Source organism: Vespa velutina, chromosome 20, assembly GCF_912470025.1.
Source record: "Vespa velutina chromosome 20, iVesVel2.1, whole genome shotgun sequence".
NCBI classification, from domain to species: domain Eukaryota; kingdom Metazoa; phylum Arthropoda; class Insecta; order Hymenoptera; family Vespidae; genus Vespa; species Vespa velutina.
This window is the reverse complement of record NC_062207.1, coordinates 4151590-4172002: the sequence shown is the minus strand read 5'-3', so window position 1 is coordinate 4172002 and position 20413 is coordinate 4151590. Positions and strand designations below refer to the sequence as shown.

Genomic DNA, 20413 nt, shown 5'->3' with positions numbered 1-20413 from the left:
TGATTATATCTCAACTGGAAAATTACTTAATAGATCGCTTAGGATCATTATTGTTTAAAGTTACGCGCTTGTAGATCTTTTTTCATTCGGAAACATTAACAAGGCCGACAAAATATTAGAAAGAACTTACAAGATGTCCCTGAAAAAGGAACTAGAAACAGATCGTCAGGAAGAAATAAAAAAATATTCCGAAGTGGTCTCTTTAAAGCTTAAATCCCGTCTTATATTTCAATATCAAAAATCTTACTTCTCAAATGTCTATTTTCAAATGAAGCTAAATCTTTTTACGTGAACGAAATAAATTCAAGAAACAACATTTTATCATTGACGGTCAAAATATCATTCAATAAACTAGCTCCAATGAGTAAGTACAATACTGACCAACCAATGTATTTCCAAGACAACGATTATTAACCAATCAACGTTCTTCAGCCGCGCTACAGATTAGCCAATCATGAGGATCGCACGAGAATGCATATATTTGAATTATTTTTGTGAACGGAAACCAAAAATCGAATAATTTTAAGCTTACTCATCGTCATATCAATTATCTTAGATATGCTTTTAGTTAAACAATATTTTATCAATGCTTAAAATTATTTGTATGCTTTTACATCATACATTTTTCTGTAAAATTTACTACATCGAATTATCAAATATTACTTATATTACTGCTTATTGCTATCGAGTGTAATAGTAATATGATTGGTCGTTCGCTTTGATTAAAGCGCATCCTAGTATCGTTCGTAGAAAGCTTTGTCGGTCAGTACTGTATCACGCATTTAATGCGCCTTGTGATCAAGCGCTTACATAGAATTTAATGTCTCAATGAATGTTTCGTTATATACTCTTTCGTACATTTGTTTTTATACGTCGGTGAATTTCTTCAGCGAACATAACTTATCAATTTACATAAACGATGAGAAAAGCATAGCTGACGGGGAATAGACTTTTAGGAGAATCGTGGTGGGTCGCGATTCGAGTTTACAACAACGTTTGACAGGGACGTAGGAATAACGTTGATGTTATAGATAGACGTACAACTATCAAGAAAAAAACATTTAATCTAATCTATAATAGCATTTTATTTGGAGAATAAGTGTATGATCAAAGTTCTACGAACTATTATTATCGAGCAATGTGACCAGCTGATAGCTAGCGCGCGCGTACGCGCGCGCAAGCTTGCGTGAGAGAGAGAAAGAGAGAGAGAGAGAGAGAGAGAGAGAGAGAGAGAGAGAAAGGGAAAGAGACTTGCGTGTGTGTTGTATGTCATCATTATATATTTTCATATATGTATTATACCATCATCGTGGTTTTATGCATAACCTAAGCTCACAAGGACGAGCTTGATGCAAGCAATAGCATATCAGTATTTTTGTTTCGAAATTGAAAATAAATCCGTACAAACGATGAGAGATGCGCATCAAGGGACTATTATTATTGCTAATCTGCATAGCAGGGAGCAGCATCGTTTTTATTGCTTTCAGCAATCAACGACCTTCCATACAAACTCTTGTTACAGAAACTCACAAACAATTACGGAATTTTCAGGTATTTAAATTATTATAAATCTTATTGTAAATCTCAAATCTACATAATATTGCGAGGAAAGAAGATTTTTATAATTACATTTTAAAATTACAGGAAAACTTAAAAGATGTTGAGGAAAAACGACTGGTGACCGATTCAAAGTATTTAGCTTTACTTGGTCTTGATGGCCAAACAAGTACGACGCCTCTAAGTCTCAAGCCTCAGAATGTGACAGTAGTAACTCTTATAAGGCCAGGAAGCGAACAACATGCCTATGGCTTTGTTAGAAATGTCAGTCACTTCTTGCCAAATAATAGTATTGTACTTTATAGCGTTGGTTTGAACGAAGAGTCTTTCCAAAGTATCAAGGCTACTTGTAACTCAACAAGGTGTAATGCAATTCACTTTGACTTGACTCCATTTCCAGCTCACGTAGAAGATGATAGATTACACGTTTACAGACCTCTAGTTATACAAGTAATTGATTACTTATGCACATTATGTACTCACATATATGTATATTGTATATGAGGGTGCGACAATTGTGTGTGTGTGTGTGTGTGTGTGTGTGTGTGTGTGTGTAACATTATTTCTTCTTTCTCAATTATTATAAATCAATGCATTTTCTCAATGATGTTTCATGTTACAGACAGCTTTGAATACATTAGGTTGTATTCTATACATGGATTCAAATGTGCGGTTAAATTCATCTGACATTTCAAAATATCTCTTTCCAAAGTCAGGGGTATTAACCTGGCCTACCAGGCACGCCATTAGTTCTTTAACTCATCCAAAGATGTACGAATATTTTCACACGTCGGCAGAGGGTTTTTTTTTCCTCCCTCTTATAAGAGCATCGCATGTCGTGATTAGAAACACGAAAGAGATTAGGGAAAAGGTAATGCTACCTTGGGTTCAATGCGCACTAACGAGAGATTGTATTTGCCCTATAGGTTTGTAATTACAACACACATTTAATGTTGACCTTTTTTAATCAAGTATTATGCACATGATAACGATGGATGTTTTAGGTGCCCAATCTGCAGGTTGTCGATTTAATAAAAGACCACAATACCGTTATTCCGGCTGCCACGCGTATGATACATCCGCATTGAATATCGTTCTCGGATTACATTTCAATTTTGACGATACCTGTTACACACACCAGGAACGAGAAACATATTTCAATAAGATACAATCTGAAGAGATTATGGAAGAATATGCTATTATCGCAAGACAGAACAATGTCACAGAATCTAACTCTAAAAGCTTTGCATCGACCGACCGTTGATATTTTCGAGCGATCTCAGTTTATTTTAGATTAATAATTTATATTATTCGCTGATCGAGCACAATTTTATTAAAGAATATAGAAAAAAAATTAGTTATAAAACAAAGTACAGACTTTTTCATAAATTTTGTAGTTGACAAGTATTATCGTATAATTGGAATGGCTTTCTTCTCTCTCTCTCTCTCTCTCACACACACACACACGCACGCATGCACACACACACACACACACACCTACACACTACTGCCTTTTTTGAATAGCTTTAATGGAGAAAGAAAAACGCGCGCACGCATGCACGCAAATACACGACAACTAAAAATCATAAAGCAATTAATTACAGAGTATCAGTGTTAGCCACTGTTTACATTACTGCTATGAAAATATGGAGAAAGTTGTTGAGGAAGACAAGTTGTTCGCCTTCAGTATTAATTCTCTTTACAGAATTAATGAAAACGACTGTACAGTACTTACTTAATTATTAATGTATCGGCACGCGATGATCTGTGAAGTTAATCTATAATAAATGCAAAATAGTCATGAATATCGATTAAGATCGAAAAAGTTGTTTTCTTTAACGATGGATAAACACAATATTTATTTTTATTTCAATTTTATTTCAAACAAATAAATATAATCAATTTAAACGAAAATACGATATTTATTGTACAAATGGCTAGCGATGAAAGCAATGAAAAGTCTGTATTATTGAGACTTACTGTATATATACACACACACACGTGCGCGAGCGCACGCGCGCACACGCATACATATTATATATATATATATATATATATATATGTGTGTGTGTGTGTGTGTGTGTGTAGAGAGAGAGAGAGATATTAGAAATTTGCTCCAAGTAATTTGTTTACCCTCTCGATTGAATAAGAGCGATCGATCTGTCGCTTATATCATATTATCAAAATCCGATTTTTGTTAAATAAACGGAGCGCATCAAACATCGATTAAAGGATGGATACGTATCTTTATGCGAACATCTTCGAATTTCTTAAAAGCTCCGATCTCGTAGAAAATTTATCTGTCAGCGATAATTCCAAAGATGGCTGCTGATGACAATATAAACTGTTCGTTCAATAGGAAAGAAAAAAATAATTGCTCTCGGCTGTATCATGAAAATCTTAGCAAAGTATACAGTAGTGAAACAACATTAAATCCTAAATATTGTAATATTTTGAATGAAGGTCATCGATCCAACAAGGATATCGTTCAACAGCCTCGCTATCATCAAAAATTAAAAAGCTCATCCTCCGGGCCAGAGATTCGTTATATCAATCCGGCTATTTATGCGGAATCTCTAAACAACGAAGACGACGAGGAAGAGACGATGAATATCAGGATGCGCGTTGGTCGTACAAACAAGACAAACAAGATTTTGGACAATGTTGGCGCAAATAAGCGATTCATCGAGGTTAATAGCGGTGATACAGCTACAAGAACGGCCGATATGCTCTCTTGCTTGTCCTTGAAGGAAGGATTGATCCCTTCGCCCAATGATTGTGCCGATGATGAAATCGCGTCGCCGGAAACTTATCGCTGTTACTTTTCCACGTCAACGTCGTCCATCGACAAATCTTCTGCCGGTCATTCCGAATCCATCTTTAACATTAAACCAATTTCTCATCGTCGAGTCGAACGACGATGCAGAATCGACGATAAAACGAGCAGTGAACGACAACGATCGTTTACGAACGTTCTCGTCGCCGACGACAGACAAAAGTATCAACCAGAAGTACGGAGGTACGTTGTTACGTCGTTGTACTTGATTGATTATTTACACGTTTTTATTTTGCTTCTTTCTTTTTGGTATTTTTTTTCTTTCTTTTCTTTTCTTTTTTTTTTTTTTTTTTTTTTTTTTTTGTTTTTCCGCCACCTTTCAGGTATATCATAAACGGCCATAGGGTCGTTCATATATCAACGTCATCGATCGACAGCTCGAAAGCTTCTCGGGTGGTCGAGGAATCCTCGCCGGTCAGAAAAAGTGCTCACGAGGAATGGTTACGCAAAAAGCGATTGTACCTTCAACGGAAAAGAAAAGAAGAGGAAATGCTGGAAACGAAGAAACGGAAGGAAGAGGAGAGATTGGCGCGCGAAAGGGAAGAAAAGGGACGGAGGGAAAGGGAGAATTTTTTCAAGTGGGCAGAAAGGAAGAGGAAAGAGGAAGAGGATAAAAAGGCGGCCCTTGAGAAGGAAATCGAAATGGAAAAACAATTGAAAGAATTTGAGGAGAAAGCGTTAGTCGCAAAAGCCTTGTGCCTTCGACAATGGACTCGTAAAAAGGAAGAGGAACAGAAAGGTAAATGGTACACATATTTAGTATTATAAATAATCGTACCGTCGCGCTCCAATTTCACATTTTATTCACGAATATTATAATATTATTCATGTAAGAATAATAAAATCTTCGTTACGGCAGCGCAACAAAGAGCGCAGCAGTTGAAGGAAGAACAAGACGAGGAAGAACGGAAAAGGAGGCAGGAGGTGAGCTTGAAGGCATACGAGGAGTGGCGAGAGAGGTCGAAAAATCGGCCTAAACCTGCGACCCAAGGATTACTTCGTTAGTCTACATTTTTATTCCGTTTATATTTTATTACGATTAAAAATTTGTCTCATTTTATTATAGCCGATAGCCTATGCCTTGTTGTTCCTTTATATAGCCCACCAAGCGGCAATGCCGACATTTATAAATCCCATGCCGTGGCAAAAGCTCATCGACGACGATACGGACGACGGCCAAGGGGACGGCGTTAAAAGGACGAAAGTAAAACGAAAAATTAAAAATAAAAAGGGAGAGCATTGACGTAATCACGTCGTGAAACCTACGGTTTTGAAAAGCTCATATTTCGGGATAAATGATTTGTTAAGATTCGCTTGTCTTAGATGAGCTCGTATCGTTGCTATTACAAGCGTTGCATCTACATACGTGCGTGGTATCAGTCTGGATCAATGGCCATATTGGACGAAGGCGAATCATGGGATTATAAAAAAAAAGTATTCAGATGCGCGCATTCACAATTACACAATATCAACTTATTAATATTATATTTTGTATGTTACATCCTTCTGACTATTTATCGATTGATTATCTGATTTCCTCTACTCTGTCCGAGTTATTTATTGTGATTAAATTATAATAAATTGAAAATGTCCGACGGAAAAGAGAGGAGATATAACATATTGTTTAGCCAAAGTAGGATAAAAGATAAAATTAAAGGAATATATTGCTATAGACTTACATGCCCATAAGTACTTAAATCATTCCAATTATTCATTAATAATTGCGTTCTTAACGAAGCAATAACGACAGTATTATTGTGCGCCGTTGCATTTGATAAACTATGCAGGTAATATATTCCCGATAAACATGACTAAAGAGTATCTGCGAATAAAAATACAGTGCTTATACGTTAGCATCTTTTACAATTCATAATTACTTGCCCATCGCTTCTTCCTCCTCCTGAAGTCTCTCAATATCCGATTTGTTCATAAAATAGTACGAAGGCTGTCGTGATTTCTGAAAAATATCGTTCAGCTTTATTATTTCATTGTTATATAGTTAAAATGAGAAGCGATCTCTGCGAAAACGTACCAAATCTTTGACGATTCGTTTCGCACCCGCTTTTATGAGAATGTTGCTTAATATTTCAACCGATGGTACTCCCATTGCATAGTGAAGAGCAGTTCTTTCAAGCTGAAAATGAAATAAAATAAGGAAGGAACGACGAAGTTAGTTTACGAACGAGATTTATCAATGACGATCGCTCGTTCTTCCGAACATGAAGATAAGAAATACGTACGTTGTCGCCAATTCGCAATGTTTCCGGATACGTATTAGCTATTAATCGTACGATCTCTTCGTTTTCTCGTAGAACAGCGATGTGAAGGGCACACCGACCGGTTATATTTTTTCCAACTGCTAATAACTTTCCACCGCCGTTATTTTTATTTAAAAGCTCCTTCACTTTGGCGACATCGGCGAAACGTATGGCACGGTGCGTATCCTCTCGTTGATCCTAACGCACGCAAAATTGAATAAACAAATGGTATGATGGTATTATCATCTACGTGCTTGCGCGCCCATATCTGTCCATGTATTATTATATGCATTACTTATTAAACCGTTCAAATTGCGTATGTTCGTTTACCACGTAATTAGGAATAGATTGTAAAAATTGCACGGTCGCCTCGTGATCTCTCTGAATCGCGACGTCAACGATATTCATTTTATCGTCTTCCGCGTCGAGGATATGATCGTAACCTTCCAGCAAAAGTTCCACCAACTTTTCCGTTTCACCTGCGACCAAACAATGAAAAGAATATTGGAGAGAGCTTTCGTCGTTTGTCTACGACACGAGTACGTTAAAGCATCAACGTCGAATATCTTATTTACCCCTTGCGGCCAAATATACGACCCAACGATCGATCTCTTCGACATTCTCACGGATATTAGCCTGTTCCGCAACGTCCCTAGCTGTTCGATAAACTTCATCCCTAAAACCGACGTTGACCTGTGTCTCTTGCAAAAGATGATACAAGCCGTCTTTCGAATAAGAACGTACAGCTGCAAAGTGTATCATACTTTGCCCGTGCTCGTCCTGTGAATTAAAAGATAAATTCAAATATATACACTTTGCCATATTTTAACATACTTGATAAACTTTCTCAATACTTTTTGTTTGATCATTGAGTAACGTACTCTGTTTGGGTTGCTAAAAGTTGATTCTGGTATATCGGAATCTGGACTTTGAGGATAGCCCGCGTCCTCGTCCCCGTTTTCATTGTCAGGATTGTCGAGAGATTCGTTTTCACGTTCGGGTATTATCAATACGTTGGATTCCTATAACATTATCGTATACGTACGAATATTATAAAATGAATGGTGGTGCCACATGATAGATCACATTAATTGCATACGTGCATAAATACGAACCCGCTGATCTTCACTTTTATTATTGCTAGCAAAATTGTATAGATAAGTCGCCAAATATGTGACCGGATCGTTTGGACGTGCATTCGCCACTTCGGTTAGACCTTTGATCAATGGATCACCCAAAGCTGCCAAAATATACTCAAAATTAAAAACTTTTTTTATGCGAAAATTTTTGACGCGATACGACTTACACTTACACGATGCTAAATAACGACCTTCCTCCGTGCGAAATATAGGAATATCGAGTTGATTATCGTCTGAAAAAAATATTCTCTTTTATTGCTCGATATATATACATATACATATAAGACGATAGGATATACATATATATATATATATATATATATATATATATATATATATATATATATATATATATATATATATAAAGAGAGAGAGAGAAAGAGCTCTTCATATTATATTTCATATAATATAAAGAACTTGTATGATTTAATACAAATAATATGCGAAATGAAAAGGTGCAAAGAAAATCGTGATTAAAATCGTGATTAAAATCGTCACAAATATTGATCTTTTCTTCAAACTCTTCAAACTCAATATGCAAAAGCAAGAAATTAGTGTTTCTGTGATTATATAAACGATAGGATTTGCACTTTATATTAGACGAAAGTTTATGTAAATATATTTGTAAAAATAATTGAACCACAAATCACACGTGATTCATGAAGAACGAATACACACATACATATTTACGTAAGTATATTGGAAAGATGTGCCAGCGTTGTTCTTTTTTCGCGTGAACATTGACACGTGCATAATGAAGGCAAGAGAAGCTAAGCTTCGTTCATTGAAATGTTCATTAAAATTCATTCTATTGTAATCAAAATTTCATCGAATAACATCTTTTTGGACGGCTATTTTACAATACATATAATATCACGTACGCACAGGAATAAGAAGCATACTTCTAACAATCAGTGCGATAACAATGTGTCGAGACAATATTATTAGTTTTTTTGGCTTTCAATGTTTTACTAACCTAATAAAAAATGCGACCTTCTTCTCGGCAAATAATCCAAGCACGCAATGTTTCATTTTTTCTATTAAAATAATTATTCAAACTGAATATGAAATGTCCGATACACGAGAAAGAGTTGGACAACGCGTTCACACATCTTTCCAACACATTGAAGAAAAGAGTTCAAAAATGTTTTCCCTCTCTCTCTCTCTCTCTCTCTCTCTCTCTCTCTCTCTCTCTCTCTCTCTCTCTCTTTCTATGCTACAAGAAGCGATCATTAGTAATCCGGACTGTGAAAGAGGAACAAAATCGACTTATCGCGAAATAATCAACAAAGAATCTCTTAAAAATGATACTGAAATATTATCTAGTTGGAAGCATCTAGCTAGTAGGATCGATGTCGACGATACTGTGATAAAATTGTTATCTCTCTTGCAAGGTGAAGATCCGTCGTCGATCGTGATCGAGTCGTTTCGTTGTCGATCAAGATCGAAGTCTTCTCGTGTTGGTCTTCTTTCGAAAAATACCGGCGATCATGCTGGCAATTCTGATAGAATTGTTCAACGTTAATTCTTTCTCCAATAGGAGAATATTCGAAATAGCCCTTGAAAAGTCTTGGAGGCTATGCAATTCCGAGATCGACAAGCATTGCTGATTGGCTATTTTATAAGTATCCTTGAGCGGCGTGTCGCTCACGCTTAATCCACGAACGACGCATAAATGTTTAAAATGGTCTCGTTCTTTCGATAATTCGGGAAACTTTACGATCAGTGTGAACTTTAACGTGTTGCCGATTGCGTCAAGTCTGGAACTAAGGAAACCAAATTTAACGTCCTTCTTAAAATGCAATCTTTGATCCAACAGTCGCATCACTTTGGCTAATTTCACGTAGGCTCGACCGATCAGTCCTGGTCTGTTGTTCGTAGTACGAGATATCACTCTTAAATGATCTTGAACGTTCACCCAAGCTGCCAAATCGCCAGTAGCAGAAATGTAAACTCCACGGCCGTAGGGCCAATGTCTGCCGTGAAGTCGTTTAGTATCGTGAATTTCAAATTCTGTTATTGGTAACAAGAGGCCGGCTGCTGCCAATTGAGCTCTCAATGGACTTGGCTGATCTAAAAGTTCGCTCAATGTCAAATAATTCCCGGTCTCGTCCTCGGTGCTACCTTCCGCCATTATCACGGAAATTTCCGGGCTCATAAATTCGCTCGTTAGGATCCGTTCGACGTCTTCGAGTTGATTCACGGTAAGGGTCAACGGTAGTGTATAATCCTCGAGATTTCTGCAACATTCAATGACGCCGGCCTGAACGTATTTCGCGGACGGATCAAGATCATAATTTTCCAAGGCAGACACGGCCACCTCGTCTATATAATCTCCTTTGTCATCGGCCGAATCGTTCATGTCGAAGAAATGAGCCGATGGATGATCCGGAAGATCTCCGCTAGCTGTCAGACAATGCAATTCCCTGATAATTGGATCGAAGAGCTCGGCAAAGACCACGTAACTCTCGTAATCGGGCACAACGATGATATCGTTATCAACAGTATCGTCCATGCTTGCGACGGAATGGTTGCTTTCGTTGGTCTTGTTAGTGGCGATGGGATTGCCGTATTTCTTAAAAGCCGGCCAGATAACATCAAAAAGATTGTGGTCCATGCGTGTCACACGGTGCTTTATACGATCGAATATCGGCCGTTTAAGACAACGACCAAGCAGTGTACCAGGATTCGAGGGTGTCCTAACGGCTGAGTTTCGTCTAGCGCCAGCCAGCAAGCGGAAGCATCTCTCCAAGGTCGCCAATGTTTCTGGTTCGCTAGCGTCTCGTCGCGCCGAGTACTTGTCTCCTCCGGGCACTGTTACTCATCCATGCGAGACCGAGCGTGAGAGGACACGGTGAATGGAACACGGGTGCCGATGTGCCGTCGATGGATGGGTGATTAAGATAGTTACCACGTATATCAATAATCAAAATAATGTAATGTGCTTGCGTATCTCTAGGACGTGTATGCGTGCGTTTTTGTTTTTTTTTTTTTTTTTTTTTTTTTTTTTTTCAAAAAATTCAATGTGTCACTATTTACGATCGGCCAATTATAACAGATAAATATCATACATTATATCAATGCATTTGCGATGTCAAATTAAACTACTCGTTGTATTGCACTCGATCGATTATCGACTGATAGATATATAGGTATCCATTAAGACGGGGACAATAAATAGAGTGCGATAAATGAGACGGTGAGGAAATTTGAAATTTCTTTTATCGACAGACATAACAGATGACGTTTTATGTACGACGCGATAAAAAATTTATTTTATTATCGGTCGTTATTTTACTCTTGAATTTATTTTCATTTACTTATTTTCATGGAAATTACTGGAAAGGAAAAGTTTATCCCGATAATATTTGAATAATTAAAAAAAGAAAAATTGGAGTCACATATGTTCGCACGTGCTTTATACGTTTGATATTTATATACCTTTGTCCGTCAACATTTCTTCGGCGAGTTTTTCGCTGGCTCCGAAATCACGAAGTAGTCTTTTGTGCGATAGGTCATCCTGATTTAATTTGTAATGATCCGCCTTATTTCCTAACTACATAGGAAATCGTTAGATAATGTAATAACAGCGAATAGATGGATAAAGCTGTCAAATCTCTATGCTATTGTATGTATGTGAAAAAAATTTGACACTTGCTAATATCTGATATTAATTTGCATTGATATTAGAAGAGAAAATGTCTTAAGCCTTTAGACATTGATGAAAATTAATCAATATGATTTCAAATTCTCATTCGAGTACTCGAGAAATAGGGAATAAAATTACAAAAAGTTGTTTCGATATATTGCTACCCGTGAACAAGCAAGTACAATAATTTCTATGGGACTATTCGCGGTTCTCGAAATAACGTCACCTTCGTCGTTTGACGAAAAGTTTACTCGTTTACTCACATTGTCCTTTACAAGCGGATTCGCTCCCAAATTAAGAAGAAGATTGTAATAATGTCCGTTGTCGGCGAGGGTTGTTGCATAATGCAACGGCGTTCTACCGTCGAGATCGATCGCGTGTGCCGTTTCCGGGAATCTTCCTGCCAGATACCTAACGAGCGGAACATAAACGTTTAAACGATTATTGCCTATTGGCATTGGATCGATGAAAATATATCGTAAAGGCCGCATGACGATTGTTCATAAACTATCGTTAAATCGATTGCTCATATGTATATCTATAATGATCATATCATTTCGACAGAGCTTACCTGATGACAGCTGTATTCCCAAAGACCACTGCAACGTGAAGAGGCGTTGCACCGCGAGGCGACGAACCGTCCCTTGCTACGGCAAATTTGCGACGATCCAATGCGCTTTGCAAATCTCTTAGATTCCCTTCTCGCGCTGCCATATGTACGGCGTGAATTTTTCCCTTCAAATCAAACAATTATGAGAATAGAAAAACAAATATGAGAATAGAAAGTAAATCGGGCATGTCGTTTCTTCGTTCGACGATAACCCTATATCATTATACATATAAATGCATATAAAGCAATTAAAAATAATTCTATCTTGTCGATTTATGTACCATATAAGCAGGCACATTGTCGATGAAGGCCTGAAGTTCGGGATTATTCGATTGTCGACCAACAAGTCGTCTACCTTCGCCGTTCAACACCAACGCTGCCAATTGTTCCATATTTCCGTTCTCCAATAAATTCTCCACTTCCGGATCCAAAATCATGCTACCCTCTTTCAATTCCGCTTCTGGTAACTCTTCGTGTTCGCCCACGATGACCTAATGAGAGAGGAACGATCGAGTGTCTAAGTGAAAATGTCGTCTGCATAGAGACCGTTTGCCGATCGATACGAAAGATAATAATCGTACGTGGGAATACTTTCTTTCGGATCGATCGTGCCGCGTCCAAAGCGCTCGTATGTACTTGTATATATTTATTGGTTTGGCGAAAGAAAAATATGTACATATGTATTATTTATATAATCTAAACATGCCTGATATTTATTAGCGAAGATATAAATTTGACTAACGCTTATACCTGATCTTCTTCGTTCGTTGGATCATCGACCCCAGAGTCGCCCGTACTAGGATCACTCCTCTCCTCTTGATCGGTACCAATCGGCTCATTCGTTGTATCCTCAACCTTATCGGATTCCTCGTTCTCTCGAGGTTGCTCTTTCGCTTCGTTTCCCTTCGTTTCTTCTGCCGTATCTTCTGTCATTTCCTCATCTTTCTCGTCGTCCTTGTCGTCGTCCTTGTCGTCGTCCTTGTCGTCGTCCTTGTCGTCGTCCTTGTCGTCGTCCTCGTCGTCGTCCTTGTCGTCGTCTTTCGCGCCAGTAATTACATCATCGTCGGACGATTTCTCTTCGTTTCCTTCGACTAATTCGGACGTAAGCACGGACAAACCCTCATCTTTCGTAATCGAATCATCCTTCTCTTCCTCAACTATTTTCGCCTAATCCACGTCGATAGTAATCAAAAGTCGATTAATCGTACATTACCGTTAGTTACTGTTTAGTTGAGAAATGATAGATTACGTACGTCCTCGGTAATAACGTTTGAGCTCCTAATTGATGGTTCGGCGTTTTCAAATGCACTGTCGACCTCATTGCTACTTGGCGATTTCTTTGCTGGACGTACAAATGTTTCAGCTACCTCCAAGATTCTCCAGTCCCAATTTTTTGGATAGGACATACCCGATACTCGTGGCGCTTCCGGTATCACGACTAAATTGGATAGGTCCACGTCGGACGGGCGATTTTTATAAAAAGCGGCTGCCTTTTGTTTCTGATAAGTACCATCGTTATTAAACGAGATAAAGATATGAATATATGTATATGACGAGATAGGAAATGAGATAGGAAAAAGGAAAAAAAAGAAAAGAAAAAAGAGAAAAAAATGAAATTATAATATTCGTCTGATATCCTTTCTACCCTAGTGTACTAACGTTATCCAATTTGCTTTCGTCGGCACCATGCTCGGTCAATAGATTGTACACGGCATCGTCGTCCTTCAACGCAGCCGCATAATGTAACGGTGTTTTACCTTCGTTATCTTGGGCCGTTATTATCGATGGATACCTCTCAAGGATTTCACGAGCGACTTCCAAATAACCCAATCCGGCAGCCTGAATGATTATGCGCAAATTTTATAATCGCGATAGATAGATAGAAATTATAATAAACATTTATATTCTAACGTTCTAATTCTCATCGGATCCATTAAAGTACCTTGTGCAAGACGTTCAAACCGTTTGCATCCTTGCTACACAAAATAATAGGCGAGACCGGATCCTCTAATTTCTTTTTCAGACCCTCCAAATCGTTTTTCACAGTCGCTGAGTGTACATCTTTCACGGTACCCTGAAAACCAATTGCGATCTTGTTTTGCTTTGTTTCCTTTTCTTGTTTTTCTTGTTTTTCTTGTTTTTCTTGTTTTTTCTTGCTACGGGCCACAATAAATAAACGAATACTTGCCATTATAAAAGGTACTGCTTCCAAAAACTTCTTCACCCTCGGATTGTTGCTTGTCTCGCATCGTAATTTGCCACCGTGACCTTCCCAGAGAACCTGCTGCAATTTTCTAATGTCCCGATTATGAATCCATATTCTTATATTGGAAGGCTTGAAGTCAAAGGCTGCGGGCAAACATTATGTTATTAGAGATACATATTTCATATCGGCAACGTCCAAGGATTGATAGAACTCGTCAGACCCTTTTTTTTTATTTTTTATTTACTCATTGTCAGTCAGCGTCCTTGTCATTTTTCTCTCCTTCAGATTGACGTTCGCGATCGATAAATTATGCGAAGCATGAATAGAGAAGAAGATTCCTCGTATCGCGAAATTAATGTTTCTTACTTATACGCCTCTATAAATCCAATCCTTATAAAAGTTAAAAATGCTCCAAAGTAGAACTTTTCAAGGATGTTGAAAGAAAATAAAATACTGCTTGATACAATTAATCCATTAAATCAATGTTAGTGATCACGCTTTACAATATTTATGAAGCACGCAATATATTATGGAGGAATATATATGGAGGCTGTATGTTTGTAAAACGACATTAATATAAATATAGGCGAAGCCAACCGAATGAAATTACTTGAAAATAAAATGTCGAGCGAGTATGCACTGACCTTCTTTTGCACAACGGACACACGGACAGATTCCGTTAAGTATTTATGAACGTCGGAACTTTTCGTGCTTCGCGGATTCGTCAATTATTTACATAACTAAACGGGGAAAATAGAAATAGGTAAAAGTGCTTAGCTTCGGCTAATATTGAAAGAAAATGCCATAGAAATGATGTAAGTTTTATCACGGAGTAGGATTACTTTCACTTCAAATCTCGCCAAATTCAATATTATAAGTACTTACGGCGTACTCCTTTAATATTTCTTTCTAATATTTTCTATTATGCTCGAGTAACCTACGAGAAACTCGGACTAATGTTTACATTTCCGTACGTCCGATGCACGGATAGCGTGTTCGATCGCGATATAATAAATATTTCAGGAAGTAAGCAGGGCAGTGGACGATCCTCGTGATATCGTCAACGCTTTACAGGGCGTCGCGCCGCCTTTGCAACCCGAATAAACGTATTGCAGCGAACGTAGCTTTAGTAAATAAATTAAACGTGCAAATGACTGGTACATTATAAACGCAAAGTTTTCTTCGATTTGTCTTCGATGTGTTTTAGATTAATTTCAAAAATTGAATATCTTCGCGATCAATGCTTTAACCTAACGGTTCGGACTTTAAACTAACAATTTCTTTCGTTTTTAATTTCTTTAAAATTGCGTCCTTTGATACGAGGAATACAATTTATCTGCCTTATGAATTTATACTTAATCGATCTTCCGATGGTCATTAGGCCTGCATAGGTCTATAGAATGTAATGTTGAGGGAATATAAGAGAAGGAACGAAAATTTTCAAGTTACACGGTACATATATTCGGCAAGTTTAACGTAAAATAATTGAGTCTGACCGACAATGTAGCTATTAATTAGAGCTTTTGTCAAGGAACTACGATCGATTAGATATTTATAAAGTTTTTAAAGATCCAAATGTCCGCTCACTTTCTTTCGTAGTGCTGCCTTTTCGATTAGGCATCCTCTCCGTTTCGGCTAACTCGACCTCGGAACTGTGTTCAAGATAATAAGCTGCCGGATTTCCACGCTTGTCGCAAACACTGGCGTCGCAGCCACCCTCTATCAAAATGTCCCACACCGTGCTAGGATCTCTACAGGCAGCGCAATAATGTAAAGCCGTTCTACCTTCCTGAAGAAGAAAAAGAAAAAGAGTAGGAATGACATATCGACGCGACTCTATGAACTTTTAGTCCACGTAAGGGAAATAAACTATTTAATCGAGCAAATTAGAAAGTGGATATATCTATCCTACGTATGTGTTTTCTTTTTAACGATATAACAAAGTTTAGTAATAGCTCGAATAATAAAGCAAAATTTCTTTAAAATTTCTTTAATCTCCGACTAGGTTAAAACATTAAAAACAAAAAAACTACCGACGCAGATGCGCGCAACTGAATACGGAATCGAATGATCCGAGGGATAAAACAGATAATTCATACTTTCCGATATTATTTCTGTCACGCGATGGAGAAAGAACTACGTTTGAATGTAAAGGGTATATCGAATCGTTTCTCTACCGATTGATATTTCGAGTCGATGCTTTGATCGGGCTTGCGATAACAATTTCATGGCTGTGCGTACTTGCGAGTTCATTAAAACAGCAACTCACTTTGTCCCTTTGTTGAGTCGTGATTGGGTAATTATGTACAAGCCATGCAACTATTTCTGGTTGATCATGATAAATCGCCTTGTGAATGAGCGGTATCCCGGATGGATCCTTAGCGATGGCCAACTTTTTCTTTGGTTCTTCCGTTATAATCCTCTGAGTTTCTACCAAGGAACCTCGCGTAACCGCGTCGTGAGTTTGAGATATCTTCGTCTGCGAGATTATATCGTATTATTTTTCGATACATATATACATATATATATATATATATGTGTGTGTGTGTGTATACATACAAAAACATGTGTATATTTATAATGTTATTTATCGTTCGTCTTACCAGATAATTCGGGAGTCCCTTTAGGAAGACACGGGTTCTAAGATCTGGAGAATGTTCGCCCAACAAACGTGCGCCACGTCCCTCCAACACAATATTTTCAAGCTTCTCGAGCTCACCGCGTACCAACCAATTCTTCAACGTTGTCGGATTCATTTTTAATCCTGCGAACGATCATATTCAATCGATCATTTCGAATGAGATCTACAATATCTTTAATATAATATGTCGTTATAAAGTATACAATTATTTGTACGATCATTATACGATCTAACGTATAACGTAGAAACTATAATTCTCATCTATATATCTTATTTGAGATAATCAGAGCGCGAATTAAAAACGATAGGATGTTTTGTTGTTACAAGAACGTATCAAGAAGATGCGTATTTTTAAAAAATATCACGTACTACGGAATTATATCAATTATTACCGGTATAAAGTTAAAACATCCGTACCTTCATAACGGGGAACGTCTTTAAACGTTAACATATATTTACAAAAAGAAAAAAAAAAAAAAAAAAAGAAAAAGTCTCATCCAAAGAGTCTGATTGAGAAACGAATTAGGCAATGGAATGTCTCAAATATGAAATGTCTAAAAAGAACGAACGCGTTTCAGGGATCACGCTTGAAATGAAGCCGAGTCTCAGCGTCGAGTCTATTTATTATTAACGCCACTCATTTACTTTGGTGCCCATTATATTAAACGCCTAATCATGAATATATTATCATTTCGTCTTATCGAGGAATCGAAAGAGGAAAATGTTTATTTAAGAATTAACGATTAAAAAGAAATTCGGACGAGTTACGTTGAAACGATACTCATGCCCGGTCAATAAGAGTGTTTCGCACAACTATTTAAAATATAAGGCGAAAAGAAAAGTCAACTATTCTCCTCTTCTTAATTGATTGTCGCACACGTGCTCCAGTTAACGATACAACCCACTCACACACGTAGGCACGTGTAAGTAGAGGAGCGCGCGCGCGCGCGCGCACGCTACATCGAAGAATTAGCGACAATTTCGTTTTTTCGCAACACGCACAACATCATTGAGTACTACATCGAAATTACTCCGTTTTACCAAACCGATTACAGAACCTACGGGTTCCCGCGTGCGACTGCCGATACCGTTGCGTACTTTTCTACCTCTCCTACCGTTCTCTAACCGTAGACTTGCCTTCTATTATTCACGAGGTACTATACTTACAAAACGGACCTACATGCCATGACATGTCGAGGGTAGAGTAAAGAAAGACAATAAGATTCTTAAATCGATGCGGATGATCAAATGCTTCTCCATACAAATTCAAATTCATAAGAAAAACGCAACTCTTATTATCTGATTGTCAAAGAGCACTGTAACGACGGTGTGCACTTTTTCTATCTCACAATATCAATAACAATATCATAGGTAGTCAATTATTATTAGTAGTAGTAGATAATATCGGAGAGATTTCATTCCCGTATTCTCTTAACAAATTTCTCTGTAACATTCGTACATTCGAATAAGTCGTAAGTTAAGGATGTAAAATCATGCGCAAGAGAAATGACCGTTGATCAATAAGTCAAAAGATATCGTATCGTATCGTATGGGGGAATCCTTGAGTTAACCCGATCGATTCTCCCTCTTTCCTTTTCTTTCTTTTTTTTTTTTTTTTTTTTTTTTTTTTTTTTTTTTTTTTTTTTTCCCCCACTTGCTTCCGTATGTTATTATACTTGCATATTTTAGCAAGCTTCAATAAAAAGAAATGTATGCTTAAGCGAGATGGCAATTGTCACTTGTGAACTTTGCATCTTTATACACGCATTTATTTAAATCCATCTTCTTGGATAACTTGCATAACGAAAAGAATACGTAAACGCTTCAAATTCTCCTATAAATACTCGTTCAATGACGATAGAAATAACTGTACGATTGGCAAAATAAAGAAAACGCGTAAAGTAGTACGACTGGATTAAGTAAACGATTCAGAGAAATGCCGATATCGCTAACGGACAACAATAGTTTGCAGAAAATTTGTGAAACCTTTGCAAATTTTCATTACGAAACGATCGCAACAACATTTAGCAATGAATCGTTATCGTGAAAAGTAGTCTCATACTTTATTTACTTCGAGCATGTATCGGCGATTTAATAAGCAGTTCGAAATGTTTCAAGTCTTGTCGATCCTCTCGACATTTCTTATCCTTATGATCGGTGGTAATAGTTTAAATTTGTAAATAATATCTTTGTCAAATTATTGTTAACCTTTAAACGCGCGTGTTTCTCTCAGGCTCACCGTCGGACGCTGATCTAAACGGGACCGATTTTAAATGTACTGGACGTTCATATCACAATGTCACTTTAACCGCATATTATCCGGACTATACGAGCGACGATGAAATCGATTATTTGGACATCAGAGGAAAGAAACTGAAAACTCTACAGGTTCGTAAACATTAACGATTAGGCTCTTACGATAAAGGCTCTTGAAAATATAAATTAATCTGATATTATCGGACAGTTATCGCTGAGCAACTAAAATTAATTCATTCTAGGATTACATAGATGGACGTGAGACTTACGTTAGCGCCAGCATGGACTTGATAGGTACGGGTCTCAAGTATGGCTCTAATCTGTGCATACCCGAATTGAACGAGCACTTTGGAAGGCGCATTCCTTTGCAGGTATGTTCTATCGTAACAATTGAAACGAATTCTCGCGAATGATCTTTTTTTCCAATCAATCGATCCTAATATTTCAATATTTCAGGCACGTGACTATGATAGCAACATTAAAGAAAGAAAATTCACGAGAGTGGACATTTGCGTCAGGACTGATGTCGACAGCTATGATAAGGCTGTGAATCGTCTTGTCACACTATATGTATGATCGTTTCGATCAAGAGAAAAATTACATTAACGGTTACTATATGCTTATCCTTTCAAATCTTTCATATTATGCATAAGCTATATCTGAAAAATATTGCATTTTTTAACATGATATTTTGTTCAAAATAATAAAGCTTGTGTTTAAAAAATATGTCTTTTTATCATTAGATAACGATCGCATAAATATATCATATTAAAGTTTAACTTACTAAAATGTCGATCCTTTAGTTCGTCATTAAGAAATTCATATGACGAAGTCAATGACTTTCGCAATTACTCTCGAAACATTATATAATTCGTCTTGAAAGATCATTCCAACTTTTAAGAACATTTCATATTGTTAATTAGTCAATTAATAAACCAATGTGTTATTTGAAAAACTGAAGAAATTTTTCGTTAATCGACAAGACATACGTTCGTACTATTCCCGCGCAAGAAATAAAAAAACCGTTTTCCTCGAAGGTGCTGCCACACCGAGTGTGACGTAGCGTGCCATATCCAGCGAGCCGATTGGTCCTGACGTACGCTGAAGGCTTACTTCCGATTGGTAGATAACAAATTGCATACTGACAAGCCAATGAGGAACTTTTAACTCGTTTCTCTAATTAAAAACGTATTAATAAACAATTATATATAATTATATACATATAAACAATTATATACGATTATATGTAAAAGTAATATTT

At 37.2% G+C, this 20413-nt stretch overlaps 4 protein-coding genes across 16 annotated transcripts; 3 read left to right on the top strand and 1 right to left on the bottom strand.

The window, feature by feature from the left end:
• Nucleotides 1-782: 782 nt before the first annotated feature.
• Nucleotides 783-3362, top strand: LOC124956018. Its single transcript, XM_047511344.1, has 4 exons — nucleotides 783-1551; nucleotides 1645-2007; nucleotides 2180-2483; nucleotides 2562-3362. Exons 1-4 carry the CDS (start codon nucleotides 1417-1419, stop codon nucleotides 2819-2821), a joined length of 1062 nt encoding a protein of 353 aa, XP_047367300.1. The 5' UTR covers nucleotides 783-1416; the 3' UTR covers nucleotides 2822-3362.
• Nucleotides 3363-3508: 146 nt separating this feature from the next.
• On the top strand, nucleotides 3509-6241 carry LOC124956017 (reticulocyte-binding protein homolog 2a-like). Its single transcript, XM_047511343.1, has 4 exons — nucleotides 3509-4576; nucleotides 4717-5132; nucleotides 5253-5393; nucleotides 5494-6241. Exons 1-4 carry the CDS (start codon nucleotides 3879-3881, stop codon nucleotides 5634-5636), a joined length of 1398 nt encoding a protein of 465 aa, XP_047367299.1. The 5' UTR covers nucleotides 3509-3878; the 3' UTR covers nucleotides 5637-6241.
• Nucleotides 5015-20055, bottom strand: LOC124956015. 12 transcript variants are annotated; one of them, XR_007103063.1, is made up of 23 exons: nucleotides 17314-17991; nucleotides 16859-17019; nucleotides 16525-16734; nucleotides 15843-16044; nucleotides 14238-14398; nucleotides 13992-14123; nucleotides 13709-13888; nucleotides 13303-13548; nucleotides 12800-13216; nucleotides 12331-12540; nucleotides 12011-12174; nucleotides 11703-11850; nucleotides 11232-11346; nucleotides 10473-10604; nucleotides 7958-8023; nucleotides 7767-7891; nucleotides 7533-7673; nucleotides 7227-7431; nucleotides 6982-7130; nucleotides 6634-6849; nucleotides 6426-6527; nucleotides 6073-6350; nucleotides 5015-5932 (listed from the first exon to the last, which is right to left on the bottom strand). XR_007103063.1 is itself a non-coding variant. In XM_047511338.1 (22 exons), exons 1-22 carry the CDS (start codon nucleotides 17345-17347, stop codon nucleotides 6267-6269), a joined length of 3600 nt encoding a protein of 1199 aa, XP_047367294.1. In that variant the 5' UTR covers nucleotides 17348-17991; the 3' UTR covers nucleotides 6033-6266. The 12 variants fall into 12 exon arrangements, 4 of the variants coding, with proteins under 4 accessions (XP_047367294.1, XP_047367295.1, XP_047367296.1 ...); XM_047511338.1 differs by lacking the exon at nucleotides 5015-5932 and having other exon boundaries at nucleotides 6033-6350; XM_047511339.1 differs by lacking the exon at nucleotides 5015-5932 and having other exon boundaries at nucleotides 6033-6350; nucleotides 7964-8023.
• On the top strand, nucleotides 18731-19827 carry LOC124956020. Of its 2 annotated transcripts, none has more exons than XM_047511346.1 (4): nucleotides 18731-19053; nucleotides 19130-19284; nucleotides 19395-19523; nucleotides 19609-19827. In XM_047511346.1, exons 1-4 carry the CDS (start codon nucleotides 18975-18977, stop codon nucleotides 19726-19728), a joined length of 483 nt encoding a protein of 160 aa, XP_047367302.1. In that variant the 5' UTR covers nucleotides 18731-18974; the 3' UTR covers nucleotides 19729-19827. The 2 variants fall into 2 exon arrangements, with proteins under 2 accessions (XP_047367302.1, XP_047367301.1); XM_047511345.1 differs by having other exon boundaries at nucleotides 18744-19056; nucleotides 19609-19822.
• Nucleotides 20056-20413: the final 358 nt, after the last annotated feature.